Raw genomic sequence first — 21,254 nt, 5'->3', positions numbered from 1 at the left:
CTCTGGTGGTGATGTGTTCAGCATCCTTGACGTTGTTGCAGCCGATGCCCTGTTACAGACAACTCGCCATCTCGTCCCCCATTAGTAGCTGTGTGGTATTCCTTTCACTTAATAGACGGTTATTTTGAGCCCTTCTTTGGGCTGAACCCAGGCTCATGTTCTGGATACCCATGTATGCTCTCATTGCAAAAAGGGGACCAAGAGATCTAGTCCAAGGGCTACGAGCGCATTTCCCCTTGTTCAGTAAACATGATGGATGAATAGCTCCAAATCTTCAAGCACTCATGCCATTCATAGGCATTTTTGAAAGAAAATCTGGGTGGTTTAATTACCATAAAATTTCTTCCCAATGAAACCATTTGAGTTCATTTGAACAGCATTTGCTCTATACACGCCCTATGTTTTTACACCCTTAGGCCTGCTGCAGGAAATTAGATGTCTCCATCAGGACTTCTCATTGAGGTTAACATACTTGGATCTGACGTGTCAACCCTCAATGGATGGCTTTATTAATAATCAACTCCATCAGCTTAGTATTATCTTAAGAAGTAAAAGGTCAGTAAGTAGTGGTTATCCTGCCATTTCATCAGTGGACTCTTCTCCAAAGACTTCAAGTCATTATTCACTACTTATGGAGTCACTTGAGATATAAAAAGTCTTTTTATAGGAATGAAAGAACTCCTTCAATTAGCCAGAAGGCAGTCATCTATCTTTTTAAATAGCTCAGCTTGGAGGAGAACAGAATTTCAGGTGTTACTCAGTAGATGAATTGTTATGACAATGATAAAGTTGGTGATAGCAATCTGTTTTTCGCTGTAGGGGTGTGTGTGTGTGTGTGTGTGCGCCCGCCCACAAGAAAAAAGACATTCAGTGCAGAGTAGAAATGTGTGCCTCTTAAAGATATGCAAATACAGAAGCAAAGTCTGTAGTTATTTGTTATAAACTCTAAATGAGGACAGCACAAATCCACTTGAAGCTAATAACAAAAAAATAAAAATAAAACAAAATAAAATGACATTTTATTTTCATATAATTTCAGACTTATCAAAAAGTTACAAGAACGGTACAAAGGTTTCTCAAATATCATTCATCTAGAATTTTAACGTTTTTAAACTGAACATTGACATTATACATGTGCTTTAAATTCATTTTCTCCCTTTCCTTCCTCTCTTCTTGCACCCACTTCTCTCTTTCTCTCTCTCACTCATCAAGTCATAAAGGTTAACATCACCGATAATGGGCAAACCCATTGCTTCCTGATAGGATAGACTGAGCAAGCCACAACACCGCCTCTAGGCCTTCCTGCCAAAAGTCCACAACATGAATCTGATCAAGAAGAAACACTGGACAAGGAAAACTGAGGGACAGTCTACAAAATAACTGTATGCATACAATAGATGAATACTTTACATCTGCTATTTGATCTCAATAGAAGTTACATGTTAGTTCTCCCTTAAACGTATATGACTTTTGCTAAATCAGAGAAACCAGAAATGGTATCTTCAATGCAACTGACTTTGATATTATAGTTAATTTGCAAAGATAGTAAATTTCAGCTCTTACCATGTTTTTGTTATTGTTATTGTTTACATGAAAGGAATTTCTCATCTAGTTATATTAGTCAGGGTCCCAGAAGGAAACAGAAGGCACACTCAAAGCGTTTAATTAAAGAAAGTTGAATGAAGGAACAGCTTACGGAGGGAGGAGCAATACAAAGAGAACTCTTCACTACACACAGACCTGAGGGAGGAAGGTAAGCCAGGGAGCTAACAGAACCTGGGGAGAGCTGGTGTCCTGAAAGCCAGCTAGGGAGGGGCTGAATAAAGACAGAACATTCGCTCCCTTACTATTGCCAGCTGGGGTTCCTGGACTCCTTAATCAATAGAAGTTGGTAAGAGGCCAGATGAGAAATTCAGGCAAGGCTTTTTTGGGACTCCTGCTGCAGCACAAGGGAGCGAAAACAGGTAACAAGTTTTCCTTCCTTGCTCCCTATGGGGGGAGGCTGGTCCCTTAAATGGGGTGAGGGTGGGGGCGGACCTGTGGGTTGGGCCCGAGTGGTGGCTTAGGTGGTCGGCCCAGCCCCTTGGTGGTGCTGTGTGCGGGGATTATGCCCAATACCCTGCTCTTTGATTCCAACACCTCAGAAGTGGCTGTCGGGTTTTTGGTCTTTTTTGTATGTTGTTCATAATTTGCCCCAAATGCACATGCGTGCAGTCAGTAAGGAAAGAGACCCTAGGAGGGTTAGGCTATCTGAGATAGAAATCAGGTATTTCCATTTTTCTGGGAAAGCCAGACACCCAGCCCTGGGGGCCTCTGGAGCTCTAGGGAATCTGCCATAGCCCACACACTGGAAAAATGAAGTCACCGGTCTCTGTTGTCCAGACAAGCCAGGAGCCCCATTCACACAGAGACTTTAATCAAACTTAATTTCACTTTTGAGTAAGTCTGCTCATTCTATCCCGTGTGATGACAGCCACATTCTCTTCCCCAAATCTAGTTAATAGCACTGTCGGTTACTTAGCACTGGGCTACCCAGACTTCTGGTTTAATGCAATCAAACATTTCTTATGTTCTTCTAAAATTGCACAATTATCACAAACTTGCCAGGGATTGTTTTGTTCATTGATAATATTTTTAAACGGTCAAAATTAATTTGAGTTGATCTCTCACCAGGTTTTCTTCATACCATTTTCCACAACTCCTATTCTTGCAGGTTCTTTTTTACTATAAATATATTTAATGCTCAGCCATCCTCAATTTACATAACAGATGTCCACATAGAATGAGATGTACCAAGTTTAGAAAAACAATGATATGCTGAAATTCCTTAAAATGCATTTAAAGGTTGTATATGACAGGTGTTTTAATGCATGGAGAGTTCGGAGTATTCTAAACGCATTCCATACCAAACATCTTAGCCGCAATTTAAATATTGTTTCTTCCCTATATAAAATGTTACAAGGCCATGTTTTTATGGCAGTTCCCTAATTATCAAACAGAGGCTTTGATCAGCGTTCACTTGGAGACTTCAATCAAAGTTAGTGTCACATTTATTCGTGAGGGTGGGAGATCTTGTAAACTGTCCTGCCCAATCAGAACGACAGTCCCCAGGACTGAGGAGCTGGTATAAAATGTGGTGATGACAATCGACAGCACTGTATTATGTAATTAAAATATGCTAAGCGAGTAGCACATAAATGTTCTCACCTAAATAAAAATAATAAATAATTAATAAAATAATTGATATGATGGATGTATTAATTAACTAGATGGTGGGTATCACCTCACAATATATACATCTATCAAATCACCACAGTGCGCATGTTAAATAGCTTACAGTTCTGTCATCTATACCTCCACAAAGCTGAAAATAAATGGAATGAATGAATGAATGAGTGAATAAAATTTCATCAATGTTAAAGGAAACAACATTCAAGTGTGTTATGCTTATTCTCAATTTGAAATCGTACATCATCCTGGGTATTCTATGCTTCTTCTACTGAGAATTCTCATGTGTATTCTTCCATGAGAGGCATGGATGCTTAAAAGCCCTGATTTTTCACAAGAGGCACAGAGGTTTGGAGACCCTCCTCATTCCCCAGCAGCTGACTCTGGAAACGGACCCTTATCAGGGTTATTCATGCACTTGTTTGCACTTCAAAAAGGAAAAAAGAAAAGCCTGTTCTGTTTTTTTTTTGTTTTTTGTTTTTTGTTTTTTTTTTGATACTCAAGAAAATTTTGCATGTGGCTGGATTTGGAGGAATAAAATCAAAGTAGAGCAGCTCATATCCAAACTGAGGCCACCAGTCACTCTGGGGAGGTTGCTGACAAGTGGCCCAGATTTGTCAGTTTATCCAAAAAGGTAGATTGACTGTTCGTTAAACAGAAGCTTCATCAAACGTTGCCATGATTCGGTTTCCATATGAAAAGCTATATTCTTGACTTAACATTCACAAGTTGCTTATGGATTCATTAGCCCATCTGCCACAACAAATGTATTCGCACTTCTTTTGCAATGATTGCTGAAAAGTGACTAGTTTTCTCCTATTCACGTTTCTCTATTAATATAATGGAAAATAACTTTTTTTGAATCAAGACACTTATGTTTTCATATTTGTAAAAAGGTGTATATTTTTCAACTTATCAACTGAGTTGACGAGGGCAGTGCAGGAGTGAAAGGAAGAGCTTCTTGGGAAATGACTTCCCATGGTTGGTTTTTCTTTGAGTCGTTCATCGTCCATTTATTTGTTAGTTCATCTGAATGTCTTATAATTGCTTCAAGTTTGGTGTGATTGAGACCGCTCTTTTCACTCGCTTCCAATCCCAAAGCTGGTTTTTATGAGGATAACCTCATGTCTCTATTTCTCCTAGAACTTCTGTCATCGGCGTCTTCCTTTCCTCTTTTATGTTGTTGCCAATTCCGATAACCTCTTTATGAATAACGCACCTGGTTTCTCATTCCTCTCAAGTCAGGTGGCTTAACCATCATTTCAGAATCCAGTCACCCCACCCTGGGACTCTTATCAAAAGAAGAAGTCTTTCCTGTTATCCTCTAGCTGGTCGGTAGCAGTAAAACTAAATCAGTTTTGGCCACAGTTATCAAAATGCCAGATGTTATAGTAATAGAGAGAATTATCTCGTATACTTCTCGTGTTTATGATGACACTCTAATCTCTCACTCACTCCATTTAACAACCTCTTTAGAAAAAGATCCCTTTCTCTATACCATGCTTAAATCAAATCACCAGCCTTCTTGAAACCTTTCGGTATGGACACTTCCAAGCCAAAGCCAGTAATATGTTACGGGTATTTCTTTGTTAATTTTCAAATTACCTTTCATTTCCTCCCATCAGTTTTGCTCCCAACACCCTTCATCCTGTTTTTCCTCCCGAAAATCCACTTCCCTGTACTCTCCAGCACTTCCGCTCCCCTCCATTTGTTGCAGGAAGATGGGGGGGCACAAGAGGATGGTCACGTCCCAGGTCTCGGGTGAGTCCCTGGGATGTGCTCCACCAAGTGAGGGTCCTTGGCTTCGTGCAGGAAAGAACTCAAGGGCGAGCCATAGTAAAGTGAGAGCAGATTTATTTAGGGAGATACACACTCCACAGACAGAGTACAGGGCGTCACAGAAGGGAGAGCGACCTGGGGGTGCAGGGGGTGGCTAGTTTTTATGGGCTGGCTATTTTTATATGCTCACAAGTGGGAGGATTATTCCAACTATCTGGGGGAAGGAGCGGGGATTTCCAGGAATTGGACCACCACCCACCTTTTGGTCTTTTACAGCCAGCCTGGGAGCTGTCATGGAGCCTGTGGGTGTGTCATTTAGCATGCTAATGTATTATAGTGAGCCTATAATGAGGCTCAAGGTCCACCGGAAGTCGAATCTTGCGCCGTCTTGGGGCTTGTTGGTTCTAACCAGTCTTTGTCCTATCCTCAACTGCTGTGTCATTCATTCTTTTCATGGGTGTACCCTGCTCCCTTCCCTCCTGTCTCATATTTACTAGGCACCTAGAGCAGTTTGGATTGACACTCTTAACTACCTGTATGAAGTGGAACACCCTTAGTAGACGGCTTTTCTTTCTCTTGCTTCATCTCACATGTGTTGCCCGTATAAAACCAAGAGACACAGAGAGAGAAGGAGAGGGAGGGCGGAGTCAAGGGAGGACGGGAAGGAGAGAATTTGATGGAAAAGAAGTAGAATGACAAGGACGTGGCGCCATGAACTACCAAACGCCTTGTTGTGGACTTAGGATCTAGCCACATGGAAAAAAACAAAAGTTTACTATTTTTGTTAAAATTATCAAAACTTTTCTGTAGGAGTAAAACCTGAGGTATTTTTCCGATGTTGCTCCTCTCCCTAGCTGTGACTGATGATAACTGAGCAAGGCATCGGCCAGAAAGTCACAATTAAGCTATTCTTTGTTCTGTTGTGAAAGGCATAATTTATAAAGTGGTGACCTTTTGGTAGGCTAACAGTATGTTGATGAACTTCAAGTGAAGTGAAAAAAAAAGTGTTTTGTATCATCAGTGCTTACATTTCCTAAGGGATCATGTGCAACAGTGGCGCCTTTAAAGGTCATAGACTTCTTTACTTTGCGAGATATTAAATAGCTTATGAAAATGGGGGTCAGCTGCATGATAACTGGAACAAAAGCTCATTCCCAATGGGGAAGTAAGATATTCGAGAGTATATTGACTGTCCTTTTTTAAGATTGTATTTGATTGTCTTTAAAGCAAAAAAAAAAAAAAAGAAAGAAAGAAAGAAAAAGAAAAGAAAGAAATTTGCATATAAATGCCATGATTGTAAATGAATGAATGTACAGGTCTTAGAATCAAGAGCTATCGATCTTGCTCTATGAACATCAATATTGTCTCCATATACCAAGCATTACAATAAGAACAATTCATTTTTACAGCCTAAAATTCTTGTCCATAATTTTTATGTTTCTGTCAAACTTTTTAAACTTTTCTGAATTTTGCAAAGATAATCTTAATCAGCTTTGTAGGAACGTAAAATAAATAATCACTATCAGTAAGGAACTCACTCTTTAAAAATTATTCTTGCTTTGAAGATCTCTAAAACAAATGAGGAACAAAGGAATATCGAGACCAGATTGTAGGCAAGGTTCTGAGCCACCTTGGAGAAGAAACAGAATAAGGCATTTGTCTGGCCACTAATTTATGCAATTTATGCCTTAGTAAGATTTAATGAATGACTGGGAGAAACCCCGGCCACAAGTTATTTTTATCTTTGCCTTCAGATATTGCTTGAAGTTTCTTCAAAAAGGATACTGTCTTCTTTTATTCTGCCGCTGATAGGGGTTACTCTAGAATCAAGACTAATAGGGAAAGGTAACATACTGACACAGGGCCAGTAAGTTTTAGACAGTTGATAATTGATGATGAGCAAGGGTTCTTTGCAGGGAGAGAATGGTTTGAAACCTTGCAAGAGTAGATATTCACTGAGTTAAAGGGACACCATGAAGCAGGAAACTTGAGACAAAGGGGCAATTCTTCCTTACCCCATAGATTCCCACAGAGCATACTTATTTAACACCAATCATGTCCCATAACGCTGGCACTTATAAATATTGACCACAATATGAGACACAGAGGATGACACTATTCAACATGTCAGGCCGGATTTTAGGTTGTGCTTTTCCATTCTGGAACTTATCACTCGCTGACGACAGGTCCTTAAGAGTGGGCGGCCCCAGCCCAGAGTGCCTGTCATTGGACAGTAGCTCAAGGAATGAATGAATGTGTCGGTAGGTGTCCCGTGTTCACATCCTCCCATTTGCCCAAAGTCGTCAAGCCATTCCGAGGTTGTGCCAGTGAAATTTCAGTGATAATTTTCAAGTTTAGTCCACAGAGAAAAGACTCAGTAAATACTCACGTTAGTGACTGTGTGCATATTCCTAGGCATGCACCCGAGTCTCCACCTGAAGTTTCTTACTAGTTATTCGAGAAAACTCTACTGGGTCATATTTTGCTGGTGAGGAAACTTAATTGCTCAATTTTTGAAGGCACATTAACTCTTGCAGGGTCGACTGAGTAAATTAGCTCCTGCAGATCATTAAGCCTATCTCTCCATGATGTGACAGTTTCTACCTGGCATTGTATCATTTCTCCCCAAACGCCCCCCACTTGCTCTGAGCACACACATATTCTTTGTCTACTCAGGGAGAGAGAATGCGCTCATTTGAATGTCAGCAGTTGCTCTCTGGCTGCAACTCAGTGGTTCCCTTTGCTTCTTTTCAAGGTATCCAGGGATTGCTAAAGATTTGCTGGTGCATAGCAGTTATCAGAGCGTCCCCAACAGGCAGGTGGTTTAGGCGTCTAGAAATGGTATAATTTCAGGGGTTTTGAGCATGGTACTGCACTCCCAAGTATCTCTTCCTATTTGCAAAACCCACATTATTTGATTCATTTGGGGTGATTCTGTAGTCCTTTATTCAAGCACAACTTCCACTAAGAGGCTGTGTTATCAGGACCCATTTTAGGGGAATAAATTGAGGACCATTTGAGAGCAGTCTCTGTACTGTCCCTCCAGAGGGCGATCAGAAAAGTGTGTGGGCGTTTTGGGTGCCACAAAGGTCGGGGGAACATCACTGGCCTTTAATAAGCAAGCATGGGAGACTCTCACTAAAAGAATAATTTTTATCTCCCAAATTCAGTGGTTGGTCCTACTGAGAAGTAGTGATGGAGGGAAAAGGCAAACATCACCTATTTCTCTGTGTCCAGAGCTACCTGGGAGAGTCGAAAAGTGGTATAAATTAAAACAGGTGAGGATCCGAAGGGATGTGGTCTACTCACTCAGAGGTGCTTTAGAGCGATGCTCCTTTCATGGGCATGTAAGTCAGCTGGAATCTTGTTAAAATGCCAATTCTGATTGGGTAGGTCTGGGGTAGGGCCAGGGAGTCTGCACTTCTAATCTCTTAGGTGACGCTTATGCTGCTGGCCCACAGACCACACTTTCAATAGCAAGGATTTAGGATGACGTGCACCGGGGCAAGAACACAGTCTTGGATAAAAATGATGAACATGAAAGAAATGTGACAATATCCCCCCAAATTAGCTTTCAGGTCAGTAAGACTGATTAAATATTGAAAATTCCACCAAGACATTGATAGATCATTTTTAAAAAAAAGGATATACTTGACATTTCTACCTATCTGAAGATTCCGGTGAACATTTGCTGAGGCTTATGTGCTGTTTATTGCTTTTAAATCTTTACTAATAATTCTGATGGCGTGCTTCCTAAAGATACAAGAAGTAACTCTTTTCCCAGTTCCCCTGTACTTTCTCATGTTGGTGAAGGGTTCAATAAATGTCGATGTCTGATTAAATATTCCTTTACACAGTTCGTATCAGAGCTGGTTTAAACCTCCCCTCCCTATGTTCTCTTAATCCATCATGACAGCCTCTCTGTTCTTTGCTCTGAGATAAGCCACGTCCTTTTATCTCGGCAGGTCAACGGGAAGGATCTCTCAAAGGCCACCCATGAAGAGGCTGTGGAAGCTTTTCGAAATGCCAAGGAGCCCATCGTGGTCCAGGTGCTAAGACGAACGCCTCTCAGTAAACCAGCCTATGGAACGGTCCCAGAAGTGCAGCTCATGAACGCCAGCACTCAGACGGACATCACCTTCGAGCACATCATGGCCTTGGCCAAACTCAGGCCCCCTACCCCTCCAGTGCCAGACATCTGTCCATTTCTGCTCTCAGACAGGTATGTTTCCGTCATTTCTCCCAGAGCCCTGTGTGTTGTCATCCGTCATTTAAAGCAGGTGTTGGGAAGAATCAGTCCCACGAGCAAGCTGACAATTACGGAGGCAGGTTCTCAGTTCTGTTTGGAAAATGTCTGCACTGTGTCTACATCCAATTAGTTCTCAGCTGCCCCGGGTTTCCCTGACCCACACGGCTGCTTCACCTCAAGAATCCTACTTGCTGAGGTGCCGTGAAAATTTCTGGCGCTGATTAGCTCATCTTCTGAATTTCCAGCCATCAAGAAGCCTCACACAGCTCACGAGCACTGGTCAGGGAAATAGCGTTTCTCACTGATGCTGCCAAAAACCTTATTCAGACAGACACAGAACTGTCACGTTGGCACTCTATGCTCCTCGGTGGGTCGCCTCTCTCTCTTTTTCGCTCTTCTCTTCTTTAAAGGAGAAGCTGGGAAAGTAATTTAATTAAAGTGCAATACTCCAAAGGAAGCAATTACCTGATATATTGAGACTTAAACAAAAGATCCTGGCTGTCTGAGAGTTAAGTATAGAGCTGTGAAATAAGGAACCGTTAAAAGACGATTTCTTTCCAATTTTTACCTGAGTTAAAGGCAGTTGGAGATATTTTATTCAAATAAGCCTACCTGTACAGTTTGGGAAGTATGTTTTGCCCCATCTGTTTTGTTCTGTGGACTTTTCAGCACGTATTCAAACATTACTGAGTGTTTGATTTCTAAGAGTGGAACAATCCTTTCTCCGCTTAGTAAAACACAGATCTGGTCCTGCCACTTCCCTGCCCCTTGGTGGCTTCTGTTATGTCCATTTCAGTGGGTCCCATGTGTGCATTAGAATCACCTGGAAACTCTGAAGAGCCGTATCAATGCAATGCCCGGATCCCACCTCGGGCCAATTAAATAAGAGCTTTTAGAGTGAAACCCAGACATTAACTTTTTTTCAAAAATCTCTCTAGGCAATTTTAATGTGCAGCTATGCTTTGGAAACCACTCCTTGAAACTTCAAATTCTGGGAGGGCAGGGGCTCTGGTTGTCTTACCTACGATTCTAGCCATCTGTCCATACTTACGAAATAGCCCCTTATGTCAGGCACCAGAACTAGGTACTGGGTATAAAACTGGGAACAAAAATAAAGCCACTACCTCCTGGAGTTCATATTCCAGAGAACAGATGAAAAATACGCAGGCAAATAGATATATACTATCCACTGGTACAGCCTGACCCAGAGCAGCCATCCAATAAATGCCTTCTCAAATGAACAAGAACTAACATATATTAGCTAACAACCTGTTTTCGGTAATATTCCAAGTGCGTGACACTTATTAACTCATTTAGTCCTCACAAAAACTTTCTGAGGGAGTATATTATATTATCACCATCCCCATGTCACAGATAGGGAAACAAATGTTAAGTGATGCGGCCACGGTCACACAGCAAGGAAATGATGGGGCCAGTCTTCTGAGCCTAAGAGGTCTGACCCACTGCCCTCTCCCTTCTACCGGTACCTGCCACCCTTCCCACGTCTTGCAGATCTTAGCTTAGAGGCAACCTCTTCTAGCAAATGTCCCAGGACTTCAGTAAACACACCCCTACCATGTACTCTCACAGCTTCCAAATGTTGCCCTTAATTACCCCACTGTACTAAAATTCCCACTTGGCTGCTCTACCCAATTAATAGGACAAGAATTGGATTTTGTGCACCAGCCGATTGCCGGCTCTTGGCATAGGGTCTTGGCATCTGGTAGATACTCGATAAATGTTTACTAAATGAATAAGGTGTTCCTCACAGCAGGGCTCCCTTCTTACTAACCCAAAGAGGAGACACACCCATGAGATGCCCCAAACAGCAAGCTCTGACATTTTCCCAGCCCACGTGGGCTTCACAAAGCCAGGCCAGATTAAAGCCAGGAGGGTTCGCCTGTTAGACCAGCAAGCGAGATGCTGCCTGTCCTGCTGTGGCTCTTCGGGCCCAAAGTAGAGAACATTAGAGAATAGTGAAATATTAAAATGTTTAGACTGTGTGAGGGCACCAGAATGGGTCTCTCTGGCCTCTCGGTTAGTGATAGGGGAACGAATTTATGCTAATAACCCCAGTTTTTCAGTAATGCCCTCACTGGCAGGGCCTAGAGGTCTCACATGCAAGCAACCTGGTTAATTGAACTTAGGACTTTTCACTGACTTGGAACTTCTTGGAGATGACCTTACGCCCTTTGCTGTTAAAAACTGTGCTTAGCTTGCATATGGTCTAACGTATAATGTCTCTATTGTCATTTGAAAACACTTCTCTAAATTATTTAAAACATTTCCCAACAGTTAAAGGATCTATCTATAAAAGTCCGGTAGAAAAGTCCCTGGGTCCCCCTCATTTCCTTTACTTCATCAGCTCTCTCTGTCCTCAGAAACTTTCTAAAGCAATTAGGAAACCCTGTGGTTGACAGGCTTCTCCAGTGAGTCATCTCCATGAACGTTCTGTAAGGAATGTTCTTTAATATTTATGGACGTGCCTTTTATCAAAGAGGGGAAGATGTGGGTCATGAGGGAGGAAGGCGGTCTTAAGGAATGGGGGCAGCGTGACTGCGGTTACAATCTGAAAACCGCTTCGCTCAGCCCACCCCGCTTGCTCAGGTTCCGCATCCAAGGATTCCACCAGCCGCAGACTGGACGTTGGATCCCCGGCTGGTGGAATCGGCGGAGGCAGAACTCACAGACCCGGAGGGCCAACTGGCTGTGCTTTTCAAAACAGATTTCATAAAACAGTTTGAGGCTGTAACTATGAAATTGGTAGTGCTTTGTGACAAAACACCCGCCTTTGGGTAGACTGCCCTCTGGAAGGCCACACAGCCGTGTCTGGAGCAAGTCCAGTGGATGGAACGGAAGGAGGCCGAGAGCAGCATCAGTTAAGCAGCACAGCTGGCGGGGAGACACATCCGTCTCTACACGGGTGCCGCTCGGACCTGGGGCCCCCAGCTTTGTATTCTCTCCAATTGCTGGGCTTCTTGTCGCGGGAGAAGGAAAAGCAGTCGCTCTTTATCTGAGCCTTAGTTCGCTTAGAGGCTGGATCCCTCCAGGTCTTAGCTGCCGAGCAGAGAAAACTACCGTGAAATTCTAAAAAAAGTTTTAATCCTGAGAGCAACCCCTTTGACCCACTGCTATCGTGTTGCTGCCTTCCCCATAGCTGTCATTCTCTTCACGCGGTGGAGCAGGAATTTTATGAGGACCACGAGTACCTCTCCAGCTTGCGGGCTGATGCAGACAGGACGGAGGACTTGGAATACGAGGTAAGACCTCGTCACACCACTCCACGCTTCTTCGTAACGTGCCGCTCGAGGGGGCTTGCGGAACGAAGAAACGATTCATTTATTCCTGTGATGATTATTTTGTCTATTAAATATCTAGGATCAGATCTTTTAAATGTTTGTTTCCGCTATTTGGCTCTAGTATTTGAAGACTATTGGAAAACATGTTTATCATACAAGCCTGAAAAGAATTTGCTTACGTGGTTGTTGCTTTGTGTAAATAATATTATGGCAGCTACTTTTTTCTTCCCCCTTCTTTTTGTAATATAAGAGAATGTCCAAGGAGAGTTTGGAAAAGAAATTATATTTAAAGCCAAGATTGTGTTTACTATTTTCATTCTTTGTGTTGCATTTTGATTGTCATTGACAAACTAAATTTTATATTATTCTTATTCCCCTTCTCAAAGCCAGTGTTCTTTTTATGGCTCAAGTACTCTGAAGAGCATTTTCACCGACTTTCTAGAAAGAGAGATGACCTCATGTCCTTTGTTGTTAAACTCTGTTTAGTCTTCACACGGTATAGGGTAAAGTAGCTGTACTGTGATATGAAACAATTCCCAAAGCCTGTCTGTTAATTATTTAAAAGCTTCCCCCAAAGTTAAAGGATTTATCCTAGAATTTCCTCTGTATCTGCAGTCTATAAATCTTTGAAAGGTTTCAGACTACTCTGACATTTGGAAATAAAATAGATGGAGGAGGTAAGGAAGCTTTGGTAAACAGGCAAAGAACCCATGATTATCTGCCCTTTTAATGCATTAGATGATGTCATACAAGTTCAGCAAAATGTTCTTTTCCATTTTACAACCAGAAAATCCTGAAATCTCTTCCCTTAGGAGGATGCAAAATCAAATAAGGCCGATTCAGTGAAGCTCACCTAAAGCAAATAGACATTTATGTGAAATCTCTCCCCTACCAAAGTCATTGCTGGGGATTACAGAAATCATTATTTCTTTTCAGCCAGAATTTGGGAGAATGTGCAATAATATCAGGTATCTGAGTAGACGGTTTTGTCATTGTTGTTCATGTTAATTTTTTTATCCCCTCCTCTCCATTAATTTGATTGAAAAGTTTTATTTTTATAAATCCACTCAAGTACTGGTAAGCATTGAAATATCCATTAAGCTTTGTCCATTCATGCAAAATAAATTACAAAGTTGAGTCACTTATCCAAATAATTCAAGATTAAACGATGTTTTTCTTTCAGTTAATGAATTACTTTGTGTTTAGGGAATGGAATTCTCTTGATCACTTCAACTTTTTATTTAGTTTGTGCCTTAAAGCTTTATTAAAATAAATCTATGTGGCATGGGAGAAAGACTTGCTTAGGCTAAGCAGGTTCACGGTAAAAATTCTTTTATTTAATCAGCACATCATTGAACATTACAACACAGACAGATTTCTATAGTGCTCACTCCAGCTGCAGCACATCCTCTTCTCTGACCAGTGTCCATCCCTGGAAGATGGCAGCCTGCGTGTGATGACAGTGGTAAATGCCCAGAAAAGTCTTCTGGAGCCTGTAATCTCAACTAATCACAGAGCGACAGTCAGTACGTTGCTGTCAGCTGTGATCCCCTTGCCGAAGGCACCTTTCTGAGTTATTGAAATAAAGGATGTTCTTGTGAAATTTAAATAAGGAATAAGTCACGGTGACAGCCTCCTCTCACGAGAAAGGATGCATTTGAGGATATCTGCATGGCTCAGAGTAGGGGGTGGAGGCACAGGGGCATACCCTAAGGATAATTTACAAAGTTTAGGAGAGAATAATGATTCTATCCAGTACATCTCAGTCTGTTACACTTATGTGGCAGAGTAGCACACGCCATCCATCCCTCTTGTTTGCATCCGATGAGGCTGTAAAATCTAGTCCACGCCTATCCCCAGAGCTGGTTGTGGGCACCACATGAATTGGGGCGAGATTTAGAAACGCTGCGTTTACACTTTGAAATAGGCTGGTCAAGTGTTTCTGTGACCAGCTCAGGTGACCCCAGCTCCTCCAGGAGCTCCGTTATCACCCAGTAGCTCTGCGGATGCGGTGGGGTGAGCACGTGCAGGAAGGACCAGGTTTGTGCCACTTAGAGAATATTACAGGGAACTTGAGGTCTGATGGCTGGAGAAAGGACTTCATTCCAGAAAGTGACACTCATTCCTCCTCAAACTAAAATTGCAGACACATCAATAGGCAATCGGGAAAGTAGAGTCAATACTCCTTTCCATCCGCTTTCATTCAGTTGTACCGTAAATGTCTACCGAGCAGTTAAAAGATGCCAGGTTCTTATCAAAGTTGGGGATTGATGAAGCCCCCTGCCCTGGGTGGAGTTTAACCTTTAGAGGGGAGAGGGAGATGAGAACAATACACAAGTGAGTGAAGACATGTTGTATTAGATGGTGACACGCGCTCATGGAGAACAAGCATCGGGGTAACAGGCAGGCTATGCATGGTGTCGGGATGAGGCGTTGCTGTCTTTGTTGTTTGTTAGGTGGGGGAGTAATTAGGGTTATTTATTTATGTATTTATGTAATGGAGGGACTGGGGATTGAACCCAGGACCTCGTGCATGCTAAGCACACGCACTACCACTGAGCTGTACCTCCTCCAGGTGTTGCTGTCTTGTGCAGGATGGTCAGGGAAGGCCTCTCACAGAAGAGACCTAAAGAAAGTAAAAGAGCTAGCCATGTGGGTATCCGGGAGAGGAGCTTTCCAGGTCGAGGGAAAGGCGGGTCCAGGCGACCGGCATCAGGGGCTCACCTGGCGTGCTGCCGGAACATCAGAGGCCAGGGTGCTCTGGGAGCACGGACGAGGGGAATGGGCAGTGGTGGGAGGCGAGCTCAGAATGAGAAGGGGTCTATCCTGAGGGACCTTTGGCTTTTACTCTGAGAAGCAGTAAAAGCTCTGCTGGTGGAGAGTGGTTTCTGCAGCCCTCAGGAGACCCCTGTGGCTGCTGGGATGAACTTGACAATGGGCAAAGCCTCCGGCAGAGGAGGAGGAGATGGATTGGATCTGGACGGTGACAGAGCAGGGGGTAAGGCATAGTCTGGAAGCACCGCAGTCACCCTGGTGCAGAGGGCTTTGCCTGCGTGTCTGTGTTTCCATCCCTCCCCTCGGAGCTTGAATACAGTCTGTGCTCTGATAGGTTTCCTCTTCTGACTTTTTAAAAGCGAAGTGTCAGGCCACAGGGAAGCACAGCTGTGGGCATCCACTGAAGCTAGCATAGCTCTCCACTCTTTCAAAGACAGAAACTGTACGAACTGCATTTCTGAACTTGCTGAAATGCAAACTCTACCGCTATTTAGGTCTCTTTGTAAAGGTCTACTTCCTGTTGACTCAGTGAACCAAAACTGAGCTGTCTATCTTGTGAATACATATTTAGGGACGTTCAATGCATGGATTATTGACCCAATAGAGCCAAACAGATCTGACTATCCTGTAAATACATATTTAGGGGTTCTTTAACACGCGGATGATTGCATTGATGGTAACAGCTCCCTTCAGAGCCGTGATAGATAGCAGATGCTTCTTTGGAGATATTACAGCCATTATGTCAATGCTATGGTGACCCTAGTGTGTTAGGGACCTCGATGAAATTTTAATGACGCCCACATCTCACCAAGGCCTATCACCACTTTGCCTAAGAAAATTATTTGATTAGGTTTTAAATGTCCCCACAGTGCTACAGAAAAGTCTCAGTGGACCAGCTTGCATTAAAAGACTCACAGCTTGAAATTTGACCCTTTAAAAAAAAAATGATGACAGTGTTTTCTAATTAAAAATGCTAAAAGACTTTCATTTTATTTTTGAAGGAAAAAATAAAAATATCAAAATCTAAACAACGTGGCCATCGTAAGAGTCGAGGTACTGACTCTTATTTCCACTGAAATACCCCTGAGGATTAAGCACTCCTTTTTCTGTATTTTCAACTTTGTTCATTTTTTTTTTTCCTAGAGCCAGCTAAAGGTTGAAATAAATCATAAATAGCCCTTAGCCAGTCAGAGGCAGATCTCAAATCCAGCCTCTACCAGAAATAATTTAAAGGGAAAGGCTTTCAGAAATATAGAGCTCTTGTCCAACTCCTAATAAAGATATGTTTGCCACTGCCTGAGTGTAAGAATGATGTTGCATTCTCCGCCACACTTCCCATCAACTCTCAAAAGTCAGTATTGATAGAGGGGAGTCGAAAATTAATAAGCGCAACATTGTGATAGTATAAAATATCGTGTTAGAGCAAGACAAGCAAATAATTTAAGCAACATTTTCTGAGCCTGGTGATTTTCAACACTTAGGAATGTTACTTGAAATCATTTTTATCCCCACCCCACCCCCCCAAGATAGAAGTGAAGAAACAGATCCAGCAGCCTGAGTTAAGTACACAGAGAGTTTCCCTTCTGTGTGCGTTGTCATCACAATGAAAGGAAATTTCGAAGTTTGCTTCAAGAGGTATCAAAAGCAGAAAAGAAAGACAAGTCTATGTTAGAGTTCTGTATACATGTTAACTGAAAAGCAAACTTGGGCTAGTGTCTATAAATAAAAAAGAGCATTTAGCATATTAATCAGCTTCCTCTTGGCAATTCTTATGCAAAGTGTAAGTAACTCCTTGTGCTATGCTGGGAAGTGTCATTTTGCAAAATTTATTTCCCTGAGCTGGATCCCTGTGAATATGTTCAGAATATTTGTGAGAATTTAGGTATATAATCTCTCTTGCATTGTTAAAGAGAATTATGAATCAAGGAGATGTTCATTTAAAAAAAAAAAAGATAACAAGAGAATAGAGAATAAACATTAATTAGATCTCAGTCATATCTTTTTGGGCAGCTTCATGATCTGTGAGCCAATGCTGAGAAAAAATGTCCCTAGTGCAAATGTGTGGAGCTCTGTGGCAACTTTCTAGGCTGTGAGGATCATCACTGCATCACATCCACTTCATAGTGGGTGTTCAATATTTGATGAAGGAATAAGTGAGGATTCCCGTTGCTGTCTGCATGGACCAACTTCTGAGCAGTGTAGTGCCTTTTGAACAAGGGAATTGGGAAGGAACTTGAGACCGCCTTGCAGTTACAACAGATATCCTCTCCCTTTCTCCTTTTCTTTTTAAGTTTGTACCATTTTGTCGACCTCTTCCTATTTAACCTCACCCTCCATCCCCTGGCAACAATTTTTTACTCTCTGTTTCTATGAGTCTGACTTTGGTTTTTGGTTTGTTTGTTTGTTTAGATTCCACATAAGTGATACCATGCATATTTGTTTTTCTTTGTCTATCTTATTTCACTTAGCAAAACACCCTCAAAGTTCATCCATATTATTCCATGTATATAATGTAGTATTATATATTATATATATTACATGCATACATATATACACAATAGACTATTATAAATTTCATATATATACATATATATACACACACACATATCACATCTTCTTTATCTATTCATCTATTGACAAACTGGTTGTTTCCATATCTGGGCTTTTGTGAATATAGGTATTTGTTCTATGTCAGGGATTGTAATTCTAGTGCCATTTTTGTTTCAGTTAAACATTTCTAAGGAAAAGACTAAATTGGGGAGAAACAAAAAGAAATAAGTAGTGAAATAGATTTTTAATGTTCTCCGTTAAAATTCGTTTCTGCCAAACATCATCTTATAAACTCACAGAATCTCATATCTGGTATGTTTGGCATGTTTTCTAATCCACCCCTGTACCTCCTTTATAACTTCTTCATCAGGGGATCATTTAGCAAATTTGTGAAGCACTACAGTGGACAGGGAACTGAGTGCCTCCCCAAGCAGACAGTTCTGACTCTTACCATCGCTGGGAAATGTATCAAGGAATTGGAAAAGCAATGATAGAAGGAATACGTTTGGGTGTGAAACATAACTCTTAAAAAGACTGCATATTATCCATATGTTGTGTAGATATTCGGGAAAAGAGAAAATAGCACACAGAGTGTGAAAGTGTAGAATCTTCAGAATTTTTTAATTCAGTGAACACTTTCTAGTTCACCTATCTCTTCCCTTCCTCTTGTTAGTTCCATTTTAGAATTATTAATAAAATATCTAAAATAATTTGATACCACTTACCGCTGGGGCAATAAAATCATCCATTTAAAAAATTCACTTTACTGAGCTTCATTCTTTGGGGAAATTTATTGAATTGAAAACTAATCTAGATGAAGTGTGAAAATTTTTTTATTACTTTGAACACTTAGGGTAAGATGCTGTTCTGTCAGTTTAGAGTTGGTTCATGGAAGAATCTGTTAATAACAACACCATTTTCATTTCCATTCACCAAGTACATTATATCAGATTAAAATCTTAATCATAGAAGCCAAACCAGTCAGTTGTCATATATTGGGGCTTATGTTTTCCGGACTTCCTGTGGCATGTGTCTCCTTTGTATCAAGACTGCTTCCTCCCCTGTCTAGAACATTACTCTATCTCCAGGCTTCTTGTTCTCCTGGGGCTAGTCTGCAGTCCATCCTATTCACCACCACCAGTCCTTCTCAAGTGCACTTCTCATTGACTCACTCCTGTGCTCAGCATCTTGTAAGACTCTATTCCTTCAATTAACTTTAAAGTTCTCTGTCTTACACCGAAGATCTTTTGAACTCTGTCACCACCCTACTTACCCAAGCATCTTGGGGATCAAACTCCATCAGGGTGAGTTCCTTCCTCTGTGTCTTTATTTATGGGCCCCTCTGCCCCTAAAAAGCCTTTCTTTCCATCTCTTTCCCACCACTGAACTCCCATACTACATTTTATAAGTATTTTTTGCCGTGATTCCCTGGGTTATAGGTGTTTATGTACCTATCTTTTTCTTCTAAATGCTTTTTGTTTTTTAACAGAAGTGACCACTTCTAATTATCAGTGTATCACCTGGAGAGCCTAGCACATGCCCTGGTTCACAGCGGGGCGCTCAGCAGCATTTGCTTGACGAGTGAACAAAACATTGACCATTCTGCTACTGTTCTTATTTTATAAGGGTCCTGAAAACCCATGTATAAAGGGTTAAACTAAGGGAGAGGAGAAGATAGCTGATGAAGGAGAGAAATTTGAAATAAACCGTGGAAGTCTTTGGTTTTGTCTCGTGATTATTCAGTTAACAACCTAGTTGTTAGACAGTTAACATACACTTGTGCCAGACTGCAAAAGAAAAAAATTTGTGCATGTTCTACCCCAGAGTTAGAAGCTGGAGGTCCCTAGTAAGTAGACATGCTAATTTACAGACGTAAAGAGTAACTGCTTCTGGTTTGCCCTAAACCATCTCCATCTACGACCTCTGTTCAAGTTTAATTATGAAGAGCACCCTCTTCCACTTTCAAAAATGTCCTGTTGCACGAGACATCCTACAGGTGTCCTAGTTTTTATCCTTTTGAACCTTAATGGAGTCTGAGACTTCGTCATCACCTTTTGTATAATCCTAATATTCCAGGCAGAGATGACTCAGAATTTCCCAATTTGAATACCTATGTTATTAAATTAAATAATTTCCCTAAGTTGTGACTTTCTATTTTTTTAAAAAGGCCTCCTTAAGGAGTGACTGGAAAGACAATGCTACGAAGTTGGACATAGTCATCAAAGTTATTGTCATTATTTTGGTTTCTTACTGAAAGAAATGAGGTTAGTATTGCTGTTAGTTTGGTCATGTAATTTTATAAAACAAATATGAGGCAAATCTATCTTTTCCCTCACCGATTATGACAACCCTAAACCTTATTTCCTAAGAAAACAGTGAAAGGCAAATTTAACCTTCCAAGTTGGTTATTAAACAATGTAACCAAAGGCACATTTATTTTATTAGGAATTTAGATATAAAATGAAGATTCTTTACACTACATACATAAATTTTATCAAAATGCTGACATTCAGTTTTTATTTGAAGATACTCAGTAATACACATGCAGGTGATTTCCTTGCGTTACTGAAAGGTGTTTGTGAAAGGTTGTGTTTAAGGTGAATATTTGCATATCAAATCCTATTTTCCTGATGACTTCTATTCTGCTTTCAAAGAGCAGTTTTTGTAGGGGCCGAGAAAGAGGAGCTGTCTTTTCTAATATAAAGCAAATCACAGATAAGGATTCCAGTGTTCCTTTCAGAGGCAATATAATCAAATGGAAGGAATCCAGAATAGAACTTGATCTCTGTTCTGGCTCCATCTCGTGCAGGGACCACTCTCCTCTTCAATCACAGCACCCTCAGATATGAGCTCTATGGGAGCATCAGTGCTGCGTGTGAAAAGATTTGTCAGCACCTAATTCTTCCATGTGATGCACTTAAGCAAAGTGAGACAAATGCAAAGTCAAATCTTTAAAAACTTTAGGAATATTTTAACATCTTAAACATATCAACTCACGTGCTACGGGTTTTTACAAAGAGAGCACACACTCAGCAGGCCACACGTTGCCTGTGAGTAGCTGTGCTGGTCTGTTGTACCAACTGGTAGCAGGTAGCACACGTCTCCGTATTATCTCTGGCTTTAGCATTAGTGTTTAGCACAAGTAAACCCTTATACATGTGTCAATTAAAAATGGCAGGTGAAGTCTGTAGGCACTAGGAACAACTGCCTTTATTTAAATAGTGGGGTTTTTTTAATTAGAAAGATACAGAAAATAATTCCAGTTTGAATCTTTTTCCACCAATTTAGTTTCTCTGAAAAAAATATTGGAATCCTTAAAGATGATATGTTTTATATTGGCATGATAGTTCTTTCTTTTCTCCATTAAGACATAA

General features: G+C 41.2%; 1 protein-coding gene across 2 annotated transcripts in view; it reads left to right on the top strand.

Moving 5' to 3' along the window:
- PDZRN4 (PDZ domain containing ring finger 4) overlaps nt 1-21,254 on the top strand; it is a 322,740-nt gene that overhangs the window by 253,881 nt on the left and 47,605 nt on the right. For both annotated transcript variants that reach the window (XM_045507049.2, XM_010970537.3), the window contains exons 4-5: nt 8,973-9,229; nt 12,414-12,516. In XM_045507049.2, coding sequence (XP_045363005.2) covers nt 8,973-9,229; nt 12,414-12,516 — 360 coding nt within the window. The remainder of the gene's footprint in view (nt 1-8,972; nt 9,230-12,413; nt 12,517-21,254) is intronic.

Source organism: Camelus bactrianus, chromosome 12 (genome assembly GCF_048773025.1).
Source record: "Camelus bactrianus isolate YW-2024 breed Bactrian camel chromosome 12, ASM4877302v1, whole genome shotgun sequence".
Lineage (NCBI taxonomy): Eukaryota > Metazoa > Chordata > Mammalia > Artiodactyla > Camelidae > Camelus > Camelus bactrianus.
Note: the sequence above shows the minus strand (reverse complement) of the source record. Positions and strands in the feature narration are given on the sequence as shown.